Source organism: Nilaparvata lugens, chromosome 3, assembly GCF_014356525.2.
Source record: "Nilaparvata lugens isolate BPH chromosome 3, ASM1435652v1, whole genome shotgun sequence".
NCBI classification, from domain to species: domain Eukaryota; kingdom Metazoa; phylum Arthropoda; class Insecta; order Hemiptera; family Delphacidae; genus Nilaparvata; species Nilaparvata lugens.
The window spans coordinates 96,604,642-96,627,461 of record NC_052506.1 but is presented as its reverse complement, the minus strand read 5'-3'; the positions used below and the strand labels follow the sequence as shown (position 1 = coordinate 96,627,461).

At 35.3% G+C, this 22,820-nt stretch overlaps 2 protein-coding genes across 5 annotated transcripts in view; both read right to left on the bottom strand.

The window, feature by feature from the left end:
* Positions 1 to 1,280: 1,280 nt before the first annotated feature.
* LOC111047337 (fibronectin type-III domain-containing protein 3a) overlaps positions 1,281 to 22,820 on the bottom strand; it is a 172,505-nt gene continuing 150,965 nt past the window's right edge. For all 4 annotated transcript variants that reach the window (XM_022333069.2, XM_039425190.1, XM_022333071.2 and 1 more), the window contains 8 exons: positions 21,080 to 21,477; positions 19,367 to 19,633; positions 17,468 to 17,715; positions 9,928 to 10,158; positions 8,528 to 8,700; positions 7,665 to 7,792; positions 4,887 to 5,099; positions 1,281 to 3,645 (listed from right to left, as the gene is read on the bottom strand). In XM_022333069.2, coding sequence (XP_022188761.2) covers positions 3,535 to 3,645; positions 4,887 to 5,099; positions 7,665 to 7,792; positions 8,528 to 8,700; positions 9,928 to 10,158; positions 17,468 to 17,715; positions 19,367 to 19,633; positions 21,080 to 21,477 — 1,769 coding nt within the window. In that variant the 3' untranslated portion in view covers positions 1,281 to 3,534. The remainder of the gene's footprint in view (positions 3,646 to 4,886; positions 5,100 to 7,664; positions 7,793 to 8,527; positions 8,701 to 9,927; positions 10,159 to 17,467; positions 17,716 to 19,366; positions 19,634 to 21,079; positions 21,478 to 22,820) is intronic.
* On the bottom strand, positions 10,792 to 13,013 carry LOC111047338. Its single transcript, XM_022333073.2, has one exon. The coding sequence runs from the start codon at positions 11,439 to 11,441 to the stop codon at positions 10,848 to 10,850; it is 594 nt and encodes a 197-aa protein (XP_022188765.1). The 5' UTR covers positions 11,442 to 13,013; the 3' UTR covers positions 10,792 to 10,847.

Sequence of the window (22,820 nt, the reverse complement as noted above, 5' to 3'; positions counted from 1 at the left end):
TGATTAATTTCACGAGAACCAATCAGAGAAGCCGTCTTGTCAAAAGGCCTTCTCTGATTGGTTCTCGTGAAATAAATCTCGGTTAAAATTTAACTGGCTTTCGGGCAACCGGGTCATAGTTATGTACTGTAACATAGACGACTTTTGAAAAGTACAGGAAAGTTAGATGTTATTTTATGTTTCGTATCGACAAAAATCGGAGTGAAGGCGAGCTGAGCGGTGGCATGGTGGCCATCCACACTCACGTTTGTCATTTGTACACACTCGGCGAGAGTGAAGCGCTGGCATAACTCATCATCACATCTGAACTACACGAATTGATTTACTTTTGCATACCGTACAGAATCTCTGTAATTTGCGTATTTTGCATAATGATTATAAAAATGGTAATAGGCCTATTTATTACCTGTTTAATCAATCAATTCCAATTTGGACGATTAAATCAAATTTATTTAATTTGTCCAACATAGCCTACATAAGAGGAAAGTCCTATCAAATAGTCAATCCGCTCAGTGCATTGAAACAGTGCACTGTTTCCGGTTCGATCCAGCCGGAGTCAAGAATTTTTTACGAGTTTTCTACTTCAATGAAGATTACTCATGTTATTTTGCAATTTTTACTCATTGTGGAGCAAGGATCACTATATGGATAAACACTTAATTCTTTGCCTCATCTCTCCCCTCCAAAGACTCACAGAGATATACTACCAAATTCCAATGAAAACTACATCATAAGAGATCTTAAACTAAATTTATCATAAACCTAAAGAATGGGTTCAAATGAGAAAGTAGAATTTTATAATTAATTATGTTTTTACTTACATAAAATATAACATGTCATTTTTATATAATATTTATATATTTGTTTTAATTTTTCATATAATAAATCTAATACAATAATATTTATAATCATAGTTATAATCTTGTCATTTATTCGCAATAAGTATATCATAATAGCAGTAACAGAAATATTGCACATTCTTCAATTACTGTTATTATCATCCTTATTACAGAATGTTGTGAAAATTCATTTTTACAATAAAACTTTAAAAAAAGAAAAATATATAAACGAGAAAATATATATATTCAACTTAAAAAACAATATAAAATACTCAGAGGAATGATTTTAACAAGTGTTCTACATGCATGACCAAAGTTTTAAAAAATTGTGTTTTGTAAAATTCTAATATTTACGGTTATGGAAGAATATAATATTGAAATGAGGGAAATATTGTTATGAATGGAGATGATAGCGGCTAACATTTATCATTGAATGCTGTAATCATAAATAGTATTAAAATGTTGATCAATGATCTAATAAAAGTTTGATAAATGTACACGTGACTTGAGGAGTCCTTTTATTTGACATTATGAAATGAGCACTTTTTGCATTTGAATGGAGGAGGGGGTGTTTTGGGGGGAGGCCGTGCTCGTTTCGGTAACTATGTCTCTACTAGGCTGCTGCAGACACCACCACTCCTCCTCCTCCTCCTCTCTTCCATCTGCAACCTCAGTCTCCTCCTCCTCCTCCTTTTACTTAAGGCAATACTTTTCGTTTGTTCAGATACGTTATGCGTTACAATACAAAACAGCACAATAGGACGAGCAAGATCTCTAACAGATTGAAATACAATATCTATCTATCACCCCAGTAAAGCTTACATTTTCAACAAACACCAGCCGTCAACACAGTAATGTTCTAGGCCTTATTTTATTTAGCACCAATATCAACTGATTCTATATATTAAATGAAATCTTGTTTGTAAGAGCTCATTATTTAATACTTTCTGCGATAAACGTGTACATGAAAACTCATCAATAACATATAATATTAGCAAATAGAATTTCAAACATATAATAAATAACAATAACACACAACGTCCCTAAAATCACACACAATATATCTTCTCTGTACACATAAAAATATTTCCTAAACTTTTCTTAAATGAATTATAAAAAATAACAAATTTGCTCTATATAATCAACAACTTTCTCAATATATTGTAAACTGTCGCATCAACAATTGACGTTGTAGATTATCAAACATAATATCAAATATAATAAAATAATCTGTGGTTGGATAATCAGGGGAGCTAAGATAATAATGGTAGTGCTTGAAGCTTAGGAAACATGATATTAGGTCAATAATATACATGTAATTAGAATGAAATAATATCTAACGGCCCGAATGTAAAGCTCTTGAAAGAATGAATGACGACGTCATGATTGCACTGATCCATTTTATAAGAATAGCGATGAATTTAATTTATTTAAAACTATACCAATCCGAAAGTTTCGACATTACAGTCACTATCATTGATAATATAGAATATTGAATCATTGAATCAAAGTCGTACAGACTCCAATAATATGGAATAAAACTAAAGAATAAATCACACCACCAGTCATAAGTCATATACTGAATATCATTTTCAAAGTGAATCAAGTTATAATATTGTCTTGAATTGCACAGCGAGCCTTGCAAAGCGTGGCTCATGTACCTTCAAGGCCGTCATTATTACATACGGGTTTTAATATACAACAATAGCCTAAACTCTTTCAACATCGGCCGAGACAATCACTTCATTCACTAGAATTTAAATATCATAAAATAATAAAAGTCAACAATTCATGATTATAAAATTACACATTTATCTATTCTGGAATAGCAATTATTACAGATACCTGCAGATATATTGGAGAACAATTACTTACTTAAATTACCATGATAATTGTAATGGTAATAGTACAGTATTAGTAACACAATACAATGTCACTAATATTGTAACTGAACGATGATAGTCAAATTATGTGGTTAAATAAACACTGATTTCACATTCAATGATGAAATTTTACACATGTAGCAGATGAATTTATCCATTAAAATAGCTGAACTAGAGATTCAAACATTTTGATATACGACTATATAATACGGAGCCTAATTAGGAAATACTCATAAACCCCTAACCCAGTTTATTAATCTCAAAAAATAATATCTTATTCTGATGAAATGCAATGAGAGTGCGTACGTACTATAATGAATTCCCATGTTATTAAATATTAAAAACTAAGAGAGTACATATTCAAAGAGGGAAAATAAAAAATAAATTGCTAAATACAATCGAATGTTCATACTACTATTAGAGTTATCAGTCTCTGGAATATGTATGAGTTCAGCAAGACTGAATCAGAGAATGGAAGACACCTTCTTTCCTTCTGAATGGTGAACATGACAACCAGCATCCAATAACTGCTACTGAAAACGCATAACAATCCACTTCCAATATTAATTTCGTTTCCAGCCTAATTGCACCAATTGTACGGTTTTTTAAGTTTGATACATAAACGTTTGCGAGTTTAATTTTTAGTAGTGAACTGAAATGCAATATTGTCCAATCTCTTAGAAATCAAACTCCCGCTTATTGTCGATCTGATCAGGCAATTCAGTCTAGTTTTTTTACTTATAAAATAGTAATTTTAGGGTTACAGTGTAATTGTTATGGACGATGAACTGATTTTATGAGTTCAATTCAGCTTAATAGATGAAATGCTGCATTATAACTGCTACCAAAACAGCCACCAAAGTGAATCCACACAGTATTATGATGGCCCATTCTTGATCACTCAGCTGTTTACGCGAGCTTGTCTGTAAAAGATAACGGAATAAAATTATTGTTTGCATTTATTCTATTCTAGCTAATAAGAGAGTAGTCGAAATACAATGAAATAGTATAGTGAAAAATGTAAAAGACAAAGGTCGAAGTCATATAGCCTTCCTAAACATTTAATTTAAATTTAAATGAATTATTTTTTCTTCAAACTTACATTAAGTAAAAATAAAATGATTTTTTGGACCATAATATAATATTGAACCATGATGAAAAAGGCGATTATTACAGTTTACAATAACTTCATCAAGATCTCAGTTGATCAAGACTCAGCCCAGGGAGGCAACTTCAGTACCTACATCAAGTTTCTAACGCTTTCAGAAAGTCCAATAGATACACAGTATTACATATTTAGTTCTAAATTTATCAAGAGTCTGAATATTACCAGTATATTTCCATTTGAAATTAAAAACCAAGCCCACGAACACACTTCTCCCTAAGATTCTCACTAATCGCTAACTAGTGTGAACGATGTAAATATCTGTGTAACAGCCTGCAACAAAACCTTGAAGGCCTGATAATTAACGGATTGATGGCTTGACTCGCCATTCGCTTCAGTATCTCAAGAAGTTATCAAAATACGTAAAATAAATGATCAAAATACGTGCAAAGGTGTTGTAGCTATCTGTGTATCAGCCTGCAACAAAAACTTGAAGGTGTAAAACGACGAACTAAATGGCTTAACTTCCCATTCGCTTCAGTGTCTCAAGAAATGATGATGTATACCTCAACACATATTATTTATAGTGGGGTGTATATTTATTCATTGAATTATCTATGCCTATTAAGAAATTATTCAATGCATAAAACTTCATTGTTTTGTGTTAAATGTTATAGTATTCAAATTTGTATTGTCATTGTTTTTTATGAATAAACCTAAAGAATGGGTTCAAATGAGAAAGTAGAATTTTATAATAATTATGTTTTTACTTACATAAAATATAACATGTCATTTTTATATAATATTTATATATTTGTTTTAATTTTTCATATTATAAATCTAATACAATAATACTTATAATCATAGTTATAATCTTGTCATTTATTCGTAATAAGTATTTAAATAATAATAGCAGTAACAGAAATATTGCACATTCTTCAATTACTGTTATCATCCTTATTACAGAATGTCTTAAAAATCATTTTGACAATAAAACTTTAGAAAAAGAGGAATATATAAACGAGAAATTGAATGATTTGAAACTTTGATTTGATGTACCTGTGAATGATGTGGCTTGGGGTGGGGCAGGACAACGCCTGGCTTGGTGCCTTGATCGGGCAGAGGCAGCGTGGAGAAGTTGGCCGGCTGACTGTGAGGCCCCACCACCTCCTCCCCGCCTGCTGTCCGCCTCACTGCAAACACCCTCGCCAGGTATTCTGCACCTGGCTCCAGGTCACCCACCAGTGTCTTCGTATCACCACCTAAGTACACCTGGCACATCACATTCATCTATTAGTCTCAGATATGCTTACATTATAGATACAGCATGTGCATATTACAAATTCACTATAACTAACTTCATATGAAAATCATAATTTATACCGGGAGACCCAGAATAACAAGAACTTTTAAAAACGCCATAAAACAAAAGTGGGAAGGGCAAAAATGATTTCATTTCAACTAATGTGAAGTTCAATACTTGCCATTTGAGAATTATTGAAAACATATATAACTTTTTGACAATTACTCTATTAAGATGGCTTCCTCCAGCATGAATACACTCTTTAAATCTGTGTTGAGATTTCTGTACGATTGCTCCAACATTCCAACTGGAATATTGTTAATTTCATTTTGAATAAGTCTGTTATAATTCAACCACAGTTATTGGTCAAGTTTTGAAAACGTTTGATTTGAGATAGCTTCACAAACAGAGAATCGCAGGTGGACAGATCAATTGGACCAGGAAACGCAACCTAATCGTGTGATTACACAGTTACAAAACATTACTCCCTCGCAAAGTTGCTATTAACTGCCGTGCAGTGTGGATTTCGCTCACAATTTGATCAATAATTTTGAATTAATTAAAAATAAAAAAAATGAAATCCGCAATATCCCAGAAGTTATTGTTATTGCATTGTAGCCGTCAATGTGGAATCGTCAACACAGATTTGAACAATGTATTCGTTCAGCAGGTAGCCATTTAAATGAAGTAATTGTCAAAAAGTGATATATGTTATTAATAATTCTCAAATGGTAAGCCTTGAACTCCACATTAATGGCAGTGAAGATGGGAGAACAGGGTTGCCAGTTCTCTATAATTTGACTAAATTTTGCCACAGACTGTACTGAAACACAGCTATCTATGTCGGATAGCTGTGACTCAAATCATCCCATTACATTTGATCTAATATTAGTTTAAATTTTCTCTGATGATAATGAATATCATGTCAAGTATATTTACATTCATCAATAAAATATCCCTTTTCATATTTTGATTTAAAACTTTTATAACTGAGAGATCAGATTTTCATTCTCACACACACCTGCTGAAACCTTGGCGGCTATTTAAAAAAGCTTTGATGCAACAATCTGAACTTCAAATCAACAGAAATTAAGTTATTCGGTAGGGTTTCTATTTGTTATAGCAAAATAGAAATCCGTTTTATAATAGAATAATTTCAATAAAAATAATTTTGAAATGATCTTTCAATATTTCTATGGGTACCGGTAACCTATACGAGTAACTGAAGCATGTTTGTGAGGACGGACCAAGTCCAGGATGGTCAAAGTTAGCAACTTATAATATATCATTTCTGCTACTATAATGTGTTTCTCATACGGTAATATCTGAACAAATTCAAAAAGAAAATTTTAAAATCAAATATGCGACTTGATGTCAACTCAAGTATTTTGTTAGAATCAAAATAAAACATGGCGAATGACCTGAAGAAAGCTTGTTTACATCTGTACAGTCACTGTCAAAATTATTTCCAGCAAACTTACAACATTGCAAAGCTAGAAGGGATAGCGCTATCTGCTTTGTCGAAGGATTGAAAAGGATAGCAACACCATTGCCAATCAAATACTGCCATTATAACGTGGACCTCACTATTATGATGATAATAAATTATATGAGTTATAAAAATTTTGATTCCTGCATAGGTGTGAAACCTGTATGCTGTATGATATATGAGCCATGAAAAAGAATTATAAAACAATACATTTTTAAGAAATAACTTTGAAAAACAACAAATAATATAATAGAACAACTAAACGGGCTTCCTAGACGCGCTGAATCTATTTCACGCGCCTTCAGAATGCATGGTCTGTTATGGGGAGCGTCCATTTCGCTCGTATAATTTACTGCATAAGAGACAATGTATCCGGCTAACGAGCGTAAAGAGTTCAGCGCGTCTGAGACGCCCGTATAGTTGGGGTCTCTAAGAAAGAAAAATACGAGTGAAAAAAGAAAAAGACACACTGGTTGGGGTAGCGGAAGAAGGCATAGCTTCTGAAACATTTTATATATCATTCTGGACAATGTGAGTTGTTTTTATACTGAGTGTAAGTAGCCTATTCGTTTTTCTTGATTTTGTTATAACAATTTGAAGTAATTATGAGACTCACAAGAGTGACATTCGTGAAATTAAATAGTTATATGGTATATATGAATATATAAATCAAGTAATATGAGTTATGACAAAGACATCTCTAGTCAGATGCTCTGCCTTACGATATGGCAACGCTGGTATAGATTCTACAGTCAGCTGGCTAGATTGCATGCGATTCAAATCCCAATTCATTTCAACCCATTTATTCCCAGTTTACTTGCTTTTCATTTCTCTAAGTTCAATTTGAACGGATGACTGGAATTAGTTATACCACCACGTTGCCAATCTCCTGAGGCCGCCGACGCATCAGTCTATGTCAGGCCATGATAGATATGCCTATGGTTATAATAGTTCCCACCATTATATTAGATGTTAGCAACCCAGAAGACCAAATTTACGATGAAAATAGATGAAAAAATGATATGTGCAATTTGTGCAAGCTCACCTGCTTGTACTCTTGGTTCTTGAGCCTTGCGACCTGCAGACAGTACACTAATGTGTCGCTACCCATTTTTCTAGTGCTCTGCCATTCTACTACACAACTTCTTGTTCCTATTTCAGTCACTTTGGTCCCTGAAACAGAAATAAAAACTTTTAATCAAACGACTTTCACTTCAAATTAATATTATAAATTAGTTATATATCGAAGTAAATTTCACATCCCTAAACCTTCATAACGACGGAATTTCCATAATCGATAAATAATTTGAAAACATCTTATTGGGGTTCTTATTTATCTGTAACGTTTGAATAGTGAATAAACCCTAAATAATGTGTTTACTTGTATTGAAATGGGCCAACATGTTATGAAAGCATCGAGTAAGATTGATGATCGTTGCAACAGACTCTGGTTTTGCTAGCAACGCCTATAGGGTTATGTTGAGAAAATTGATATATTTATTTCAAGTTTATTTTTATATTTAGTATTGAATATGAAAAGTGGGTAATTATGGGTAAAATTGCCTGAATAATGTATGTGTGTTTGAATGGCGGGGGGCAGCTGTGTGGTGTGTGCTGTGGTGGCACTGTGCTGTCGCTGTCCTTGGTTATAATATCTACTTAATAATTAGCGCGTTGTGCTTCGTTGCACCTCTGCTCACTATAGCAGCCACAGCAGTCACTGTTACCAACTTCATTTTGATTTTGCTGCACTGTTGCTCCATATAACCTACTAAGTATTTTGCGTTGCCATGTTGCAAATCTGGAGTGCAGAAAAATTTTTCCCGCACTAGAGCGGAAAAGTGATTCTTTGCGTTCTGTAATCAGTGCAGCAATGGCCACTTTTCAACGTAACTGTAGGAAAAGTACCTTTGAGAGGGGGCGGAGGAGCAATGGAGGTTGTGAACTCGTAGGCGCTGGACAGTGGACCTCGACCTGTCTCATTCGAAGCAGAAATGCGGAACCTGTAGGTCGTCTGCTCTTGAAGGCGATTCACTTTACATGTTTGATTGAAGCCTTGGTAGGCCAGAGTTCCCACAAATCTGTCAAAAAACCAACAAAAATCATTGCGTTTTTCCAACAAGTTACTAAACAAGTGTAATTCAATCATCAGCAACGATTAGTCAAAATAGTGCAACTATTCACTCGCCAGATAAACTTCATCAACTTGACGGTTCTCATTAATAGAATGGAACTTTAAAACTTCCTATGGTAAGAAAACTTTCCTAGTAAGTGAGTGACTGAAATCAAAATCAAATCAGTTTTATTTTGCCAAAACAATACTACAATTAAATTTATCTCTTTTCTGTATAGGGCTACTTGTAATATAAATAGAAAGAAAAATAAAAATCTTAGTACTCTTTTTGAATTATTTTATCACAACATGTTTCAACATTGATGCCATTTTCAAGTCATATCATAATTAAAATTAAATAATTCAAAAATGGTACTGAGATTTTTATTTTTCTTTCTATTTATACAATTAAATTCTACAATAAATCCAGAACAGAGTAAAATATTTCGAATTCTCATAACTCACTAAGAATACTGGATTGGATAAAATATTTACATTACCCTGGCAAAACAAAAATAATACTTGCTCGATTAAAAATAATTCGTATGCAAGTGGGAGACGGAAAAGTATATTATGATTCACACACTATCATGTCATTTTTTCTTAAAATATATGTTCGACTTCAGGACGCCACACCTACAAGTCTTAGTAAGTAAGAGCACTATTTGTATATGAATAAATAAATAGTGAAAGACAATGAAACAAACAATTATTTCTAAGTAAAGTACAGTACGAAAACTATACTGTATCTACGGGAAGAAGATACTGTTCAAAAATCTGGTACAGGTAATAACTGTCATCAGACAATAATGGTTCCAAAAAGTTTACAGTATACAGTAAGCTCAGTATGATACGAATGCATGCATTACAGCAATTAATACCAGTTAGCTTGCTTTGCATTGGCTGGATAAAACTAGTTATAGTTAATTTTCTGTGTAAAGAGTAAGGTTTCATTTAAGATGACAAGCGTATCAAATACTGAAGTTTATAAAGTTTCAATTACAAATTAATTTGAGGGGCCTCAATAAAATAAAATATTTTAATATTTCTTGAAACAGAAAAGGTAATTTTCATATAAAAAAACACTAATGAGTATATTGTGAGTGTATAAATAATGAGTATAATTCAAATATCAACCTACATTGTAATACAATAGCATTGTATTATATTGATGATAGATTGATTGAAAACTTACTCATCGGCATCTTCATCATCTTCATTATCCTTTGAATGGGGACTGCACATGTAAACGAAGTACTCTGTGAAGGTAGGGTTCTTTCCTTCGCCCCATTTCAACTTCAAGTAGTTGTGGCCGAAGTTGACACAGGTGAGGGGAGGTGGTGAGGGAGGCAGGGGCAGGGTGCTGGCACGAAGCGCGGGCGAATATGGCCCACTGCCCACGCTGTTCACCGCTCTCACTCGCACTCTACAAACAACACCCCATTCATTAACAAAAACAAAAGCATGTAATCGATGCCCTGAATGTTAGTCAAACCAGTGGAAGTGGAAGGTCATTGATTGCATAATGTCGAATAAGGTGAATCGACTTGTACGGTACTAGTAGTGAGAATTGATCTCGAGAGAAATGAGCGAACACAGCTCTATATAGTGTAAAAAAATGTACCATAAGTTATGACGGTCCCCATAGGCAATCACAATAAAATAAAATATATATCAATTTTTTTATTAAATATAAAATTGGTATTAGAAAAAAAGGAAAAATTGGATCAAATAAGAGCATATATAATGAAAAACTGTTTTATTTATTTGTTTGTTTTATAAACTCAATATTATTTGTTACGAGTGGTAATTGAGTGGAATATTTCTAATCAATTTATTAATTCAAGCCATATTAATTCAAAATTTATAGTTTTCATGTTTATTTTGGACTAGAATTTTGTGAAAATTGTACACGTGAAATTCTAACCTCATCTTGGACTGTGTCACCTACAAATTTGGAAGAAAAATAGCACAAGGACTGCCTTATTATTTTATCTACCAATGTTATTACATTAGTCTCATTTGTATTTATATTGAAATAAGAGTGATGCTACACTACTTGTTTTCTTTATAATTTTTATTCAAACTAGAATTTACAGTGGAAAAATATTTGAATCATTTTTTCTTCTCAGGCTCAGGTTTTGATTCAGCCTCAGGTGGTGGAGCTTGAATAGAATGAAGTTTACTCAAAACTGCACCGCTGACTTTCGACGGTAGAACAGCCAGCATGTTGAAAACGTATATGACGAGATTGTTCCATTTGGTGGCAAAGTTGGTGTGCGAGTAGTCGTCATCTGTGGCGGGCTTAATGGACTGTACGATGGGCTTAAGCCTGGCCTGTGCGTTGGTGAGCAGTTGATCGGTGCGACGAGCGTCACCCCACACACCCAGGTCGTCGGTCCACTTGATCACTCCGGCCAGGAGTACCACCTTAGCACCGGCCAACAGCAGCCGCCTCAGGCGCTGGGCGGTGGTGGGTGGTGGCGGCGGTGGGGGTGGACACTCGCACGGGTCTGGCGGACACATTCCCCTCAGCTGCTCCGATGTACACACCGCGATCCGCTTGCCCGGTGGCGACGGAATCGACCCCGAACACGAGTCCCACTTCTGACCGGGACATATCGATGCTTTACTTTTCAACTGTTGTCTCGCCAAATTTATTGTCTGCGCTCCCAAATCTATTACCTTCACTGTCTTCTTGCAACTCATTTTCACATTAAATAATTTTCAAAGTTTCACTGATAAATTTGGAAAAATTTTTTACATGACGAAAACAAAAACTAATACGCTTTACCCAAAGTTCTTAGCAGTAAATTGAAAGGTTAATAAACAACATAGTAACATATCACTTACCAGTTACCAGGTGCTTCAGATATTCATCAGTCAGCTGTTTGGCAGTCTAGTTTGTGAGTTAATGCCATTTGACTACAAAATAATTTGTCAATAACAAAATTTCTCACTTTGTAGAGCAATCTCCTCCCCGCCAAAGTTAATGAAAATTAATTATTTTTGTTCCAATGCAAAAGTTTATATATTTTTTTAAACTAAAATTATACTTCTATGATACTTTTCTCAATAATTTATTTCGATTAGTTATTTATTTTATTACTCATCAAGTAATATTTAGATATTTTTCCACCATTGATCAAATAATAATCATTAAGATATATTGTCATTATGATATAATATTGTCACATTGCGCAATTTGTTATCGAATTTATCTGTAAGGCTAGCTACACACACATCGATTTTGGTCGTTCGATAAAAGGTCGTTCGAATTTTTATCGTACGACCAAAACTTGAAGTAGATTTCAGACACATCGATTTTATAACGATTTTGATCGTGATCGTGCATTTTTAATGATTCGCATCAGCTGTTTGCCATCTTTTTGCTATGTGGTAGTGAAGCCGATGGAAAGCTGGACGTTCAAACAAAATCAGCTTTTCAAACACATCGATTTTGGTCGTTCGATAAAAAATCGAACGTTCAGTTTTCTATAGTGGCGCAATGGAATGAATGGGTGATTACAAACACGTCGATCAACGATTTTTATCGTATGGACGTCGTGTAGCAGCCGTCTCTAGCCTCGACTATATACGACTGCCGTTTAGTGGTCGTGAATACAGTGGCGCATATGATCAAAGCGGCAACTTCATACACATCGAATTTCATTCATACGTCCATCACCAAGTTTTGCGTTTTCACCGTCATCAGAGAAGGAATTTTCTAATGTCTCGAAAAAAGACTTTACAACTTTGATAACTCATAAAAAGTTATTCAAAACAGATTTAGAACTGATTTGAACTGTTCTTCGAATCTTTCTTTAACACCTGGTCCTATCGGTTTCTTTTTCATCCCTTTCCTTATTTTTCTTCATTAATCCCATCCTTTCATATCTACCATCTTCTACTTTACCTGATACCTTTTTCACCTTCTCAAGGTTTTAAGGTTTTCCCAGTACATGGATATCTATATTTGGAAAACCCCTTCAATCCTCCACCCTTTTTTTGAACCACTTTCTTTTCATTTTGTTTTAATGTGTATTGTTGTTGTTTTGCAAGTATTATTTTTGTTAATATCTGTATCAAACTTGTATGTGTGTGCGAAAATAAATTGAATTGTTTACAGTATTGTTTTGATGGAAAACATTTCAAATTTCCATTTTTAATAGTACGATAGTGCTAAATTGCCTCATAGCAAGTGCTAGTAGTAGTAGACCGTAGACTCATGAGCATATTTTGTACACTCGTTGTTTCTAAGGCTATGTACACATTGTAGCGTCGCACCGCGCGGTGCGACGCAAGTCCAAAATTCTGCAGTTGTACACATGCAAGCGTTTTATACGCGGCGTCCACCTCCAGTTTAGCAATGGAAGTTGAAGAGGTAACATGTATGTGGCTTGTGTATCGTAGATATAAAGCGAGAAAACGAAGGCAAAGAAACTTTTGCGTTCACCCTATTTTGACCAATAGATTAACGCATGGTGCTTTTGTGACACTTTACCCTTACTTGAGGAAATACGAACCCAAATTTTTTAACTATTTGCGAATGTCGATTTCATCTTTTGACGAGTTGTTGGAGATCGTAAGAGACGTACGACTTGGCATCAAGTTCTTGTTCTGTTCTTCTAAAAACAATTCTGTGTCAAAATTGTTCATTTCCATGGCTGCACACTGAACAGAGTGCTGTAAAATCACTACACAAAAGAAGTGAACTAGATCAAAACTGGCGTCTGACTGCTCTCATGTATACAGTCCAACTGACTATAGTGTACTGGGAACTGCGCTGTCGCCGCGCGGTTCAGGTTGAAAGTCTGGGCGGCGCAGTGCGCGGCGCGTCCAGATTTGAGTGAGTGGTGCATGTGGACGCTGCCATTCCATTGTATATCGCACCGCGCGGTCGAACGCGCGTCTCAAACCGCGCGGTGCGACGCTACCATGTGTAGCCTACATAGCCTAAGAATTCGTCATAATGACGCAAATCTAGTGCTTTCAACTATCTTCATCTGCATATGAGAAAGCGAAATGAAACTCACTCACTCATGAACAGAACAAAAATTTACGTGACCATGAAGTTCAAGGTTGATAGGTATGTTCAGTTGGCCCTCCGGGGTTTTTAAAAACGATGCTAGGGTTACTACTTTATGACCATTCGTCATGTTAACGACGCGACAAGTTTAGATACTTCCGTATTGTTATTGGATTCACACACGTTCGTAAGTGGTATGAAGGAGGAACAGAGATTGAAACAAATAGAGAGAGACAGAGTGAAGAGAGTCTGTGACAGCAGGGTCCTGGCTGATGATTACAGGTCCCTATTGTCTATGGAACTGAGTCACCTTTTTTTTGTTTACAACTCTAGAGGCTTATGGAAAGAGCTGGCTTCTTCTGGTTGAAAATTGTGTGGATAATAGAGAAGAAGCCTTCATCCATCTGGATTGTTCTGGAATAAAAACGTTGTTGTATATTTAGAGGGATCGCTCGTCTAGAGCAGTCAGTCAGTGTGAAACAAGAAGTCAGTGATAAACAAGAAGTGAGTGGTAATAAGAATTTTAGTGGTAAAGGAACAGTGTCAGCAGTTCCCAAAGCCTGGCAGTTCCTAGTGACAATTTTATAGTGACAGTATAGTGATAATTATTTTAGTGATAATTGTATAGTGACAGTACCGTAATAGTTATCTAGAGTAGTGTTGTGATTATTATTATTGTCATGACAGATGTATAAAGATATCAGATACAGGACGGTGATAAGGATTCGCGAGCACATGATACGCGAATTGTTATACGGAGTCCTGGTATAAGACACAGACAGTGATAGTGTTGCATACTGCGTTAATGAACTGTACATATTAGAAGACTGTGTTATAAGTGATTAATCCTAATATTGGCCATCTGAATACTTGTTAGTTGATTGAATTTATTGTCTTCAGTAGAGTTGATAATGTATTATTCTAGTGAATCAATTCTTTCATCTATTTAGTTACAGTACAATAAAGTGCAATATTATAACTTCAAGTGTGTTGTCAGCTCATTCTATAACTTCAAGAGCTAGTTCTGTAGGGTTAAAATCAATGGCAGTATGAATAAGGCGGATGTCAGTTTAAGTAGCACTGGCCTCTGAAGCCTATACTGGAAGGTATTGTAGAAAAATCTGCAATACTTGATGTACTTTTGCGAAATCACAGCTTTTGATGACTGAGCGTAACCACGAATGCCTGAATACCTGGAAATCTAGGGTTGAATTATTGAAAATGACCCTTTTCACTGGAATCGAAGCATATGTGGATGTCAGTTAGATAGTGTTGCTGCATACCATTTCCAGTTTTCTGTTAATTCCGCCAAATCCAGTGATTTTACAGAAATATTCGCTCCCGCCTTCTTCTTAGACCATGAAAAATTCTGAATAAGATGAGATCATTCTGAACTCTCTATCTTCAATGAGTGCTGAGTTAAAATTCTCAATAATGAGTAAAATTTTAAGAAATAGTCAATTTTGATTAATTTCAGTCCTTCATGAACAATATTGTTACCATTCAGATTTATAATTTGTGCTCTACAATCTAAGAACAGATACAGCGCTCCATCACATAATAATATAGATTCCCAGGTGCAGCTGATAGAAATGATCCTTTTATTTTGAAAAACAACACAATTTTTAGCTTCAACCATCATCACCAACTTCATTGTCCTCGCATTGAGATTTCGAACTTTTGAATGATAACAATCGGGAGATATTGTTAACCAAAACTGAAATTCATCAGAATTGATCTTGAAATGTCATCCATCTTTGAAAAATTCAACACTCTAACCGAAACATGGTCAGAACTGACCTAAACCGAAACATCCGGTCTCACAGACCGGGTCTTGCTTAAAGTGTTTATTTTCTACTAAATATGACTTTAAATATTTTTCATTGGTAAATTTCAATTATAGTAAAGAATAATGTATATTTCAGTTTCAAATTAAGTAATGGAAGAATAGAAAAAAATTTGGAATCATTGATTGTTATGTAATAAATGTATAATGTTGGATGTAAGAAAACACACAATACAAAAATCCGTGTAAGATAGAACAATAATCATGGAGAAATATTTTATCTATAGAGGCTTTATAGCAAAACTGAAATGTAATTATTAAAAATAATAATGTTTTTCATTGTTATCAAGAAACTTGTTTGAGCAAACGTTTTCAGCCTCCAGTTATTTTATTAGCAAGAAAAGTTCATAAATAACTATAGTAGTCGGATCTATAGTAATCATCTATTTCGTCTAGAGAATTTTTATTTTGTGACACTCCATTGTGAAGCATCCTATTGATACAAGTTCCAAAGGCTGGGGCTTGTATGGTTGATAACTCATCCATTGTCATCAATTTTCCTAAACCAACGTTTTATGAAATACAAAATTTCGTTTTTCAAATAAAACATGTCAATAAAATACCGAAATAATGAAGAGAAAAACATTAGATAAAAAATTGAATGCTTAAAATATCTGTTAGTCGAAACATCCGGTATTCTAGACCGGTAAAAAAATAAACGTTATCCAAAGATCAGGTTGCTGAGACCGGTACGTTTCCAATAGATTGATGTTTACTCGATAACCGTGAGTTGGGGACTGACGAGCATTGTTGGAGAATGTTGAGGAATAGTGGGGGAGAAGGTATTAGAGCGGGCAGCAATTTTTATTCACAATTTTGCCACTACAGAAAAAATAATTTTGCCTTTGGTCTCACAGACCGGTGTTTCGGTTAAAGTGTTAAATCAGTACTCATTGAAGATAGAATGTTCCAAATGATCGCATTCCATTCAGAATTCCATTATCTGAAAAAGGCAAGAGCAACTTTCCTATCTAATTACTGAATTTGTCAGAATAAGCAAAAAACTAGAAAATAAACCGAATTACAAAAATTATAGACCACTCTGTATCTAGCAAAAGAGCATTTGGCATGAAAAGATTGGTTCTAGACTTCTCTTTTAAATCCAAAAGAAGTATGAAGTTGCCGCTTTGATCACATGCGCCACTATATTCATGACCACTGAACGACCACTACACGGCGTCGTGTTTAGTCGAGACAAGAGACGACCACTACACGACGTCCGTACGATAAAAATCGTTGATCGATGTGTTTGTAATCACCCATTTATTTCATTGCGCTACCATTGGAATTTTGTTTAATCAACTGTATGCTAGTGACAATGAAAAATGTTTCATATAAATCAAATGCCAAAATGTTTCTTATTTCGAATAGATTGGAACAGACGATACAATCAGTGTTTCTGGAGCGGTGTTTCTCACAATCAGTGTTTCTATATTAATGTGCCTCCATGGTGCACATTGAGTAACGCTAAATGGACTAGCAAATAATGGCGGTCAGACAAACTTATGTTCTCCGGACCAAAAACTACACAACATCTCAAATAATTTAGAAATATGCTGTGTATATCTAGGCGTTTGAGACTCATGAGCTATACACTTTTACAATTTGCCACAACTATATTCAGATGAAAATTGTTGGAGACCGAATAACTATTTCTTTCTACATTCAAAAGAGAATCACACACTTCTTCACTTGCTTCCAGATCATTGATAACATTATGCATATTCTGTTGTCCATCAGAGTCTTGAAGAAAAATGTAATGTTCTCGTGAGGGATATATTTGTATATTTGTTGTGTATCTGCCATACGCTAAATAAATAAATAAATAAATGAATAATGCTATATTGGATTGGCACCTACTTGTAGGTGGTGTTTGGTGTCAGATCGAGAATATCACAAGAGGTTTGCTGGGCGGTGAGTTGTTGTTCGGCGACATCAACCGTGTAGTGCGTGATGGGCATGCCGTGGTCGGGAGGCGCTGCCCAGCTGACATGCAGCGAGGTGGGCGTGGCCGAGAACTGAGGCATGGCCACTGCAGCCGGCGATCCGGCCGCTGACGTCACGCTTGTCACTTCCGAGAACTCGCTCCAGCCGGCCTGGTTGCACGCCTGCCAATCAAAACATACATCATCCTCTGGCTAATCATGATACAACGTGTTACCCCGAATTCACCCCAATTCAAATTCAAATCACATGAGTTTCTCATACTCTTTCTTTTGTGGCATAATCTTTCATCAATATTGATACAATTTGTTACCCTGAATTCACCCCAATACAAATGACAAAAGCATCTCATATCATGTCATTATCATTTATCAATTGAAACAATTCATTACATCGACTTTGCCTCTTATAAAATAATAGTTTCTTTGAAATAACAAAATAGTCGCTAGATTCATATTATATTCAGTGAAAATTATAGGACTACACAGTTACCGAATCTCTTCTTTACCACTGCATTCTATAGTAGATATAGGATTCCGGTATACCTGATATAATATTAATTGCTGAATGTTGTTAACAGTAATCAACTGTATCTCAAATAAATTTTATTCGTAAAAAACTATTTTTTCTAAATTATTTCATGATACTTTTCGTAATCGAGATGAAATATTCTGATGAATTATTTTGTTTCTTCATAGAGAAGCAACTATTTGGCAACAGCGTCGGGTAGAAGAGGATAGAATAGAATGACTTCTTTATTTGTTGACGTGGCGAAGTTTGGACAGTAATATCCACAGTAATATATTGATGTCATATTTTATTTTTTTCTCAGTTTATATAATTATTCTTTAAGCTATTTTTATAATTTAGTCGTAGAATTATCAAGAGTTTCATTTCCTCATATAGTATTATCCTTCGTTTTCCATTAGCATTATTTACTCCAATATTTTTGACGTGACAACGTCTTATAAATTGGTTTGCCGGGTGACACTTCAAGAAACTGCGTTACGTTCCCACGTTATGCGCTCACAATGAGAGCGAGTGAAAGCGTTCGTTTCGGTTCACGGTCGTCTGGAAAGAGCACGAATAGGAGCAGTGGCGAGCAACGCGGCAGCAGCACAGTAATCCGAAGGCTTTCACCTGGAGAGAGAGTGAAACGGAGCAGTCAACCTGCGCAGGCGCCGCAAGCAATCTCCTGCGACTGCGCCTGCTTAGGTGAATAAGTGAATTATGTTGTAGTAATCACAATAATGCATAATCACAATCATAATCATGCATAAGTGAATAGGTTATGTCGTAGTAATCACAATGTTGTGGTTCAGTGCGAGATTCTTTGTATAAATTAATGTTTTAAATATAATTCTTTGTATAAATAAATGTTTTAAATTGTTACTATTATTTCATCCTTCTTCCTACTATACGAATGAATATTCACATTAAAATTATTTTACCACTCAAGTCGTTGTCACGTAAAACTTTCGCCCGTATACCGACTTTACAGGCAACCAAGCAATTTTTTACCTTTAGAAGTATATCAATGTTTTCTCAATTAAATTCTTATATTTCATCCAATACTCAAGTGGAACATTTTTGTTTTATCTATGTTGGAGTTTGATCTCCTTCTTTTATTTTCAATTTTTCAATAATAATATTCAAACTCACAGCTCACAAACAAACCTTAAGGTTCATGTGAGCGTAGTTTCAATAATTGTGAACTTATTCTTATTCTATTATGTATACTGTGTATAAGTACATTGTATGCTTGTATTTTGTTGAAAAATCAATGGATTGAGAAATAATAATAATGATAATGACCTGGAGTCGGAGATGACAGAGTGTTGCGGGAGGAAGGGTCTTGATGTCGAAGGCGGAGCTGGGGCCCTGGTAGAGGGTGGTGAAATGGTCGGGGGCGGCATCGAGTGCCAGCTGGAGGCGGTACTCCTGGATGGGGGCGCCGTTGCAGGGCGGCTCCTCCCAGGTGCAACTCATGGTGCCTGCCCGCGGAGTCAGCACGGGAGCGGCCAACGGGCCGGGTGGCGCTGCTCCACTCCGCACCTCCAGCGGCTCTGACCAGCTTCCCGCCTGCCCAACACCACAATTCAAATACTCATATTCTCCACAAAAGCGAAATAATTTCAATAGCATACTCTTCATAATGAATTTTAATACGATAGAAGTATTATTGATAGTAAGTGAATCACTATTCAAATACATGAGTTCTCTAGAAAAGAAAAATAATTACAATAGTATAAATTCTTCACTATGAATTATGATAAGATAAAAGTTATCGTGTGAGAAGAAATTCGTTTTGATATCAGACCAATAAATGGCTACCTGATTCGGTAACACATTGAAGGTTTTTCATATGGGAGAAGGCATCTGGTTATGATATCGAAATATTCCGATGTTGGTTTGCTTGAGGGTCTCTTCACACTTAGCTACACTACGCTGAAATACGTCCTATCTCCCAATGTTAAATCCAAGCTATGAATGTGAACGGGCTGGAAGTAAGGACGTATTTCAGCGTAGCGAGCTAAGTGTGAAGACACCCTATGTTAGAAGTACTGCTTTAGTTACTGTTTTACTAGTTCAAGGTCACAAAACATGCTTTATTTTTTATCACTATAATTCTATTCACTTCACCAAATCATAAATACTGAGAGATGAAACCTAACTTTAATGGGTTTGATAGGATAGGAGTTATTGATATTACTGTGTAGAAGTTTATTCTTGGAATAAATTAGAACATTTCGTTATTGATTGATTTTTTTGCTTGTGGAGAAACTTTTCACTTTTTTCTCGTTTAGTTCATTTCTCATATTATTAGTAGAACTATTTTATCTTATGAAAGTGTTATATTGAACTTGAAATATCCTTAATGGAATGTATATTGTAGTGTATGAATTGGTAGCAAATAGATTGAACTTGAATTTGAATAACTTAATAACGTAATGTGAATACAAAAATAACGAGTTAGATCCTTTATTATTAGGTATTTTCACAAGCAGTTGAAACATTAGAAGACTGTCAAAGCATTTGTCGGCTTCAGAGAGATGAAGAAACTTTGTTTCTATTCTACATAGCACAAATCAACAGAAGCGTTTCTAGAACGTATAGCATGTATTCAGAACGTATTTTTGTTTTTTTTTTCAATTTTAACTTTAATGGAATATATTTTGTAGTGTTCAAATTGGTAGCAAATAAATTGAACTTGAATAACTAAATAACGTAATGTCGTTACTTAAATCACGTGTTGGGATCCTTCATTATTAGGTATTTTCACCAGTTGAAACATAATATGTTAAATGTTTTGATTATATTTTGATTTGACGATACACACTATTTGATACAATGAACTCTTTGTACAACAATGTGTAAATAATGAATTTGAATAAGAACAAAAATATAAATCTATAAGTAACCTTTTATTCATATTCTATTTATATTTTTATTCATATTCAACAGTAGCCCTAAAGAAATTAAGATAAAGAATTTGATTTGAATGTGAGCACTGCACTGTGCACTAACCCCAATGCGATTGCGCGCTCTGACTTGGAAGAGGTAGCGATGGCCGGGCAGGAGTTGGTTGACGACACACTCGGTGTCGGTGCCCTGGTAGACGGCGGCGGCTGCAGCGTCGTCACAGTCACTCCGCATGGCCAGCTCAAAGTCGGTAACGGCCGACCCGCCGTCGACGTCCGGGTAGCTCCATCGCAGCGCCACCGTGTGAGGTCGCGGCTTGCCGTGGACACGTGGAGGCGAGCACTGGCCCGGGCACACTGACTCGGTCACCACTCGGATCGGGTCCGAGAAGTCCGAGCGACCGCCGACCGTCTCGCAGCCGATGCGCACCTCGTACTGCGTGCCCGGGTTCAGCCTGTCCAACACGTACTCCGTGTCAATGCCCACGTACGCCACTGCGAACTCTGCAACATCACAATCGCTATTAATCAAAATAGAACAACACAATAACTATAAAACACTCAACTCAAATGGGCTACTTTTTAACAATTAATAAATCAATAAAAATCTTGAAGTAGGCCTACCCTTTATTTTTCAAAAAATCTTTAAAATTGTTCAACAACTGGTCGACCCTAACTTGGGCCATTTTCGGGTCGAAACTACTGTAGTTGAACTATTTTAAAGATTTTTTAAAAAATAAAGGGTAGGCCTACTTCAAGATTTTTATTGTTTTTATCAACAATAACTATGTATCTTTTCGTGAAATCAAATGTTTTCGAATAATATTTTGTAATAATAATAATAATATCGAGTGATCTGGCTGGCTCAGGTCTGGTGTCAGAGCTTTCTGTTCGCAACTGATCAATTTCAGGGCCTATGACATGACCTAACGACAGATCGCAAGTCGGCATACAAAAGAGGAGGGGAAGGATGTATGAGTAATTATGTTTATTCAATTATATTTTTAATGATATGTCATACTATAAAGAATTTGTAATATGTTTTGAATATTCTAATTGGCAATAAATGAAATTGAAATTGAATTGAATTGAAGGAAGAGGTGAAGGATAAAAAGAAGTGTTGCAATCTGAAAGGGTGGTGGTTCAACGGTGGATGAGGGGGGACTTAAACAAATGAAAAAATCTAGTTGGACGGAGTCTTTTTCGAAGCTCTTCGCTTCTCCTAGTATGCTCTCCTCTATTTTGTAAAGAAATAGATGGTACATTTATGGAAATAGGTAATCTATTTTAAGGAATCCTCTAAAAGTCTGTATTTTAAGGATGTGCAAAGGCTGAAAATAAAATTTCTACTGGTGATATTTTTCAAAGTTCTTCGGTTTGTATATCATTAAGCTATCAAAATGAAAAAGTTTTCTCAGAAAAACATTTTTTTCCGATCATTACTTTTTGAGATATGAGCGCCTAAAGATTAAATTTTTGGGACAGAACATTTGAAATTTGGTAAGAGATAAATCCATAAGATTTAGAGGATAGATTCTTCATAGTATTGTTGATCTAGTGAAACAAACATTTTCTGAAAAAATCGATTTTTGAGAAAGATATTCGATTAACCAAAGATGACCAAAAATAACTCAACTAAAAGTTGTAGTATTGATCGGAAAAAAAATGTTTTTCCTACAGTTACCTTGAAAAGTGGCCATTCCTGCACTGATTACAGAACGCAAAGAATCACTTTTCCGCTTTAGTGCGGGAATAGTCATTTGTGCAACTAGTGCGCAAAGTGACAGTTTGCTGCACCGAAAAAACGTTTACGCCCGAGCCGTAGGCGAGGGCGGAATGGTTTGTTG

What these genes read in the sequence shown, in the direction of transcription:
- LOC111047338 (XM_022333073.2), bottom strand. Translation starts at nt 11,441, where the DNA reads ATGAGTTGCAAGAAGACAGTGAAGGTAATAGATTTGGGAGCGCAGACA.